This window comes from Belonocnema kinseyi, chromosome 9 (assembly GCF_010883055.1).
Source record: "Belonocnema kinseyi isolate 2016_QV_RU_SX_M_011 chromosome 9, B_treatae_v1, whole genome shotgun sequence".
Taxonomy (NCBI): Eukaryota; Metazoa; Arthropoda; class Insecta; order Hymenoptera; family Cynipidae; genus Belonocnema; species Belonocnema kinseyi.
The window spans coordinates 30,818,726-30,825,644 of record NC_046665.1 but is presented as its reverse complement, the minus strand read 5'-3'; the positions used below and the strand labels follow the sequence as shown (position 1 = coordinate 30,825,644).

Here is a 6,919-nt window from a genome sequence, read left to right as displayed (position 1 = left end):
CTTATATTTTAGAGAAGTCGTGGAGGCCTATTTTCTTTCCTGTATAAAAGAAGCCGACGTCCTGAAACATCGAGGTCAAGTGGTATCCAGTATGCAGAAAAAAGATCATAATCAACTTTGGCTCGGACTGCTTAACGATAAGTTCGATCAATTTTGGGCGGTCAATCATCGACTCATGGAACCCATTAGTGATGAAGGTTTCAAATATATACCATTTCGTTGCTATATGAGCGATGAAAGTTACGTTCAGAAATTGTTGAAACCTTTAAACGCAGAGGGTCACCGAAAGACGCTGAATGACTTACTGAACGAAGTTTTTCCGGATAATCAAGAAGGTTTGTAATTATTTACCTGTAATCGGAACATTTTGCATATTTTTTGGCTTCAAATTTAAATTTAAAGCCAAACCTATCATTCAGAAATTAGGGCTTTCATGGTTAAAGAATTTGTTAATTCATCTTTCATTATTCAAAAGATTACGATTGTTAATTAATAAAGTTTAACACTCAATAATTTTAGGTTGAAACTTGATAAAATAAATCATATCAACATAATAGAGTAGCATTTAAAATTTAATAATTCTGGTTTAAACGCTTCAAGTGTTTGCAAATTTATTTCAATTTGAAAACTTTAGTAATATACCGTGGCAAATTTCCCATATAAACCTGCAGTCTACGGCAGCAAAATTTGATAACTACATGTCTTTTTGATTCAAAATCTAGTAGTTAATTTCTGTTATCCTACACGGAAAAAAATTATACGTAAAAAAGTCACGAACTAGTAGCTAGGTCTCGGATATGAGAAAAATGCATTGGATATTGATGTATTTTTGTAAATAATCTGCAAATTTTGAGAAAGAATTGATGAAGTTGATATATGGCTAGAAGTTTTATAATACCTATGTTGTTTAGCTTCTATGTCTGCGCGTGTTTACGCCCTCTTGGTGTATGTTTAGAAACTGTCGAGTCAGTAGTTCGAGGATTGAAATCCTCAGAGATTGTGCGAATTTATAATGAATATAAATTAAATCGCACAAATACTATTTTTCCCTTTTTATATTTCAGTCTAAAATTTTCAGGAACTGTTCGTAAAAAGTTCCAAATTTATCCATACATTTTTCATAGAAATAAGAATTTAATGTTCCATTTTTGAATTCCGTGTCCGAGACTTAGCTACAAGTTCGTGACCTGTTTACGGATAAATTTTTTCCGTTTAAGGGCGGCAAATTTCTGTTAGCCTAGGGGCGACAAATATATAAATCTGCCATTGGTATTATAAATTTTTGTACATTTAATAATGTCAAATTCAAATATTAAACATTCGATAGTTTCAAATTGAAAATCTAAATAGCCGAATGATTGTAAGTTTGAAGCATTCAATAGGAAAATTTTTAAATTTTCAAGATTTTGAAATTAAATCCTTTAAAATTCTTCCAATTTACTTAGAATTGAAAGGTTCAATAGTTTCGTAATTTTATGTTCAAAGTGTCCAATGCCTTATAATTTGAAATTAATATCTTTTGAAATAGAAGTAAATTGAAACGAGAATCAATATTATATGTGAACAATAATAATTGAATAATTGCATAATGAAACTTAAAAAATTAAACATTTTGAAAATAGGGTCTGAGTTGTAGTCCTAGTGGGACCTAGTGGGACCTAGTGGGATTTTCGACATTTTTACTTGTGCGTCTTTATTCAATTAATCATAACTTCTGCTAAAGTTGACCTATTTAACTCTTGAATTTTGTGGGAAATATTTTTTGAAAAACCTGGATTTTTTCCTAGAAACTCACCTAGGGTAGAAAGTGGTGATAAGATTGCTTTTGGACTTAAAGGAGCGCTCTTGCGCCCGGCTGCCTTGCCGTATACTGATATTGTATTGATTTTTAATCCTGCGATTGAAACATTAAATTGGAAATTAGCGACCTTGAAGAGCTGTATATGTACCAACTTCGATGCAACTCTGTAAGAGTTTTGAAATTAAGTTCGCCATATTGGATCTATCATTTTCCTTTTAATATATTGACATTAAATTTAAAATCAAAGAAATTGAAAAACCAACTGTACTAAGTCACATACGAATCAGGCAATACCTTTCAATATTGCGAGCGATCGAAATTTGCAGTTACAGAAGTCACGGGTTCTTCATTGGTTTCGATGTCCTTACTAGAAAAATGACAGGTCTTTAGTTCCTTGTTTGCTGCTATATGAAAATCATTCGCCCAATACAAATCATCTTTTATGAGATTTATTCTTGGAAATTCTTGGTTGAGTGGTTAAATAAATTAAATTTTTCCCAAAGAAAACTGTGCAACGAAGTATAAAAAGAATACATGTGAAGGCAAGTACAGTAAACACTGGACTTAATCATCGAGGAGAGAGGAGAGAGTACTTGCACCAAAAACCACCCTGACTTAATCAGATTAAAAAATTATATTCAGCTTTAAATCACTATTAAAAAATTAATGAAGAGCAGTTTTACACAATCGATAATTATAAAAATATATGAGAAAATTTAAAATTTTAAAATTAAAAAATATTCAAGAACTACATTCATATTATAATCATGTTATTAATTGACACAATAAGACCTACGAGATGCTTGGTTACATTATAGCAGTTCGCAGTGTGGCAGCCGGGCGCAAGAACACTCTTTGAAGTCCAACAGAAATCTTATCCCGACTTTATACCCTAGGTGATTTTCACGGGAAAAATGATACTTTTGTTAAAAATTTTCAAAATGTTGCATCTGGAGAAAAACTAAAAAACAATTTGATTTCAAAGTCATTTTTTAAGTCGTAAAGCTCATTTAAAAACATTTTTGCAACAGTCACCTCAATATTTGACATTTTCATGATTCTAAATTGTGCCTAAAGGACCTTATTTGAGCAGACTGCGTGCGAACAATTTTCGCGCATGCGCATTTTAAAGATGGCTTACTTTAGACACTGGTGAAAAATATGCGCATGCGCAATTTAGAGATGAGGTACTTTAGACACTGGTATAGAGCATTCTCATTTAACCATAAAAATGTAAAGTGCCGAACCCCCGGGGGTATAACAGTAAGGGAAAATACATTGCCAGTATAGGGATGGCATATTTCGGAGACGTTTTTAAAATAAAAGAAGTAAAATGGTGAAATATTGTTTCGTATTAGGGTGTAATAAATAAGGTGTTGTGCATCCAGACACAACATTTTTTCATATTTCAAACGGCATAACTGATGAACATCAAAAGTTCGTGGGAAAATCTAGTCTTGAGCCTAGTGATCTGTCAACAAGTGAACTTAATATATTGTCAAAGAGAAGAAGGGGAATGTGGATAAGTGTTTTGCATTGTGTGCGTGCAGAGTGCGAGGTTATGTTTGCGAAATTATCTTTACCACACCCGTAGTGGAAGAATTATTTGTCATTTTTATTTATTACAATCGTTTGTATTTTGTTTCTATCATACAGGCTCTCCAGCTAAAATATCCTTTTAATTAATTCAAGATTCATAATTATATTTAAAACCTTATTTCCTTAGTTAAAAATACAAGTATTTTATTTGAAAATTCTTTTTTTTTTGAAAATTTAATATCTAATTGCTCATATAACTTTTTCACTTTGGGTTCAAAGTGTATCTCTTTTTGGTTAAATATTCGTGTATTTCGTTGAAAAAGTTGTCTGTTTTGGTAGAAAATTAATTTTCTTAACCAGGGAAAATATATACCTAAGTGCCTGCGGAGAATTTCTCTGAGCTTCTTTGACCCTAGAGAATCTTTAGCATATACTCAGAGATTTCTGTCGGTAGGGTAGTCGCACCCTGAAGCAAAAAATTATCATTGAACTGCTTGCACTTCACTTTCACCACAAAACCAGCTTCATAAAACTGATAAGCTTTCAAACTTTTATATGCTTTCACATGTTTTGCAGTACAAAAACGGCGAGATTGAATAAAATATGATACTGTATCCACTATAGTCACCGAGGGCACTGAGTTTACATTTTCACTGAAATCTATTTGTCTAAGAGCATACGAATCAAAGTTTTCGATTTTTCTAATTTTTGGATATATCGGGTCTTGACATGTCCCGACAATTTCCCCAATTATTCACTCTGCATTTCGAAAAAATGAAAACAATTTCAAAAAACTACGGTAATTTATGCAAACTGTAGGAGCATAGGGAGGCAGGTGTTCCCCCGATGGTCGCTCGGACCGCGTAACGTCACAAGTGAGAATGCTCTATACCCTACCGATAGAAATCTCAGATTATATTTTCCGAATTTGAAATAAAAATATGATCATAAATAACAAGCAGAGAGGCTATCTCAATAGAGTAGCCGAAACTCAAGGGTCCTTTATTAAGATTTCGGATGGAAATTTCGAAATAGGTTTTTGTTGATTTCAAAGTTGACAACCTAAAACATAATGATTTGGAATCTACGGGCTTAGATGATTTCAGATATCTAACTTTTTTAAAAATGTTTAACATTGGAATTGATACAACGTTTCTCGTAAATGGAATGAGATACGCCAAAAAATACAACATTGTTTAATTCAACTAGAAAACTGTGTATTAGTGTATAAGTTATAATTATAAATAATTATAATGAAAAAATTCACCAATTAAAAGAAAAGTGTTAATAATTTGAAGAAAAATTTATGAAGGGAGAGTTGGGTTAGTGACAGCCAACTACTGTAAATAACTCTGCCCGGCCGGTAAGTGACAAATACAAAAGGACCATTATATTACCGTCGCATCACTCTTAATAGGACCTGTAAAAGGACCTTGAAAAGGTCCCAATTCTCTGTGACTATCTCTGAGACTAAATCATTAAAATCGAACCTGCAAATAGTCCCAAACCAGCCAGGCTATTTCGCCTGAAAATACTGAGATTTATATCGGTAGGGGAGAAATAAAAAAGGTCTACAATGCAGCGTACGATCGAATTCTGAAGCGGATCAGCTCATGGAAAACAAAATCGCGCTCAGAAAATGTATTGATGGCGTATTTCGATGGGCTGACAGAAACAATTAAACTTTCCACTTTTTGGTCTCAGTATTCCGTGTTAAAAGCATCATTACGCACCCGTAATGATGTAAAACTGAAAACCAATAGGTATTTTCACTTTAATCAACAACTAACTTCACTTCGTAGATTGCTGAGGGGAAAACAAGGGATCAAATGCATGGGATTCAGTTCCTTTTTGCCCTATTTCGCTAATATCTTCGTAAAAGTTAATTTTTCCTATAAAAGTATATTTGAAAAATAGTTTTAATTTTTTAATTACCATTTAATGATATAATAAAATATTAGTTATTGTTATTAATTACAAAGATATTACAGAAATAAAGTTTTGTTCCATGCATTTGATCCATTATTTTCCCCTAAGCTTTTAACAAAGTGAAGTTAGCTGATCGTTGAAGTGAAAATACCTCATGCAAAGCTTACTGCCTTTTTGAAATTACATTCGACGGGTCATCCACGAATCATCGAATTCGAAGAGAATGCCGACTGAATCTTCATCTAATTCAACTTAATTCTCCGCAAATACTTTTGTTTGGTTACAATAATCTATTTTATTATTTTGAATTAAAATATTTAAAATTCTGTTAATTTTCTTCTTGAAATAAGTTTAGGTTTAAGACCATGCTCTCCGGTGACCTTGTGACCAAACCAGTCCCCGGTTATGAACATTTTTTTTGGTGTTCACCATGTCCAAAGGCAATGATATATCGCTATCAAAATTTGCAATTGAAAAAATAAGACAATAAATTGCGTTTGTATATTTATTTTTAGTAATAACTTTTAAAAAAATTATCCAAAAGAAAGTAAATATGCAAAATTATTATTTTTTTTTGGTGCTCACTGTGTCCACACGGATTGAGATATCGTATTTAAAATTTGACAGATTAAATAAAAAGGTCTAAAGCACGTTTGTATACATCAATATGTTTATAATTACAAAGAAAGTTTATTTATAAATTGGTAAAATAGGATATTATCATTCGAGTTGTAGCACTTAGCAGATAATTTTATATTTGATGCATTTCAGCTTTTTTGATTCGCGTATATTGAGCACTGATACAAATAATCAACTGCACACACGTAACTAATCAATATTTTTGGACCATTTTTAGCGGAGAAAAAAAGAAGCTTTGAACGTCGATAAAGTCGAAATCACGTGACAAAATTGGTTCATGAAATTTTTATGTAGAAAGATTTTCATATTTTGGTTCTCACTACGTCCACACGCATTGAGGTATCATGTTCAGGATTTAGAAAGTTATACATAAAGTCAAAAATTTGTGTCAATTCTCAATATGCGCAAATAAAAAAATCTGAAACGCATCAAACCAAAAATCATCTGCAAACTGCTACAACTCGAATGGTAACATCCTATTTCATCAATGTATGAATAAACTTTCTTTGAAATTATAAACATATTGATGTATACAAATGTTCTTTAGTATTTTTTATTTGATCTGTCAAATTTTAAACACGATATCTCAATCCGTGTGGACACAGTGAGCACCAAAAAAAATGAAAATAATTTTGCATGTTCACTTTCTCTTGGATAATTTTTTTCAAAATTATTACTCATTCTAAATATACAAACGCAATGTATTTTCTCATTTCTTATATTCTTAACTTGGAGAACGATATATCATTGGCTTTGGACATGGTGAACACAAAAAAAATGTCCATAACCGGGGACTGGTTTGGTCACGTGGTCACCGGAGAGCATGCCCTTAACCCTTGTGACTACACGCCCTGATGATCTAATTTGTCCCGCGTGCGGTCCTCGAGACCGCATTCACGTTTTACACATTTTTTGAAACTGACAATCAATCAATACCATTTTTGGTTAAGAAATCATGTCTTTTGTTAAAAGGTCGTCTTTCTTTGTAGAAATTAAATTGTTTTATGGAAA

General features: G+C 32.1%; 1 protein-coding gene across 1 annotated transcript in view; it reads left to right on the top strand.

Annotated features, from left to right (window-relative positions):
- Nucleotides 1-6,919, top strand: part of LOC117179544 (autophagy protein 5) — a 37,662-nt gene that overhangs the window by 3,758 nt on the left and 26,985 nt on the right. The window contains exon 3 of the mRNA XM_033371451.1: nt 13-335. Within this exon, the coding sequence (XP_033227342.1) occupies nt 13-335 (323 nt within the window). The remainder of the gene's footprint in view (nt 1-12; nt 336-6,919) is intronic.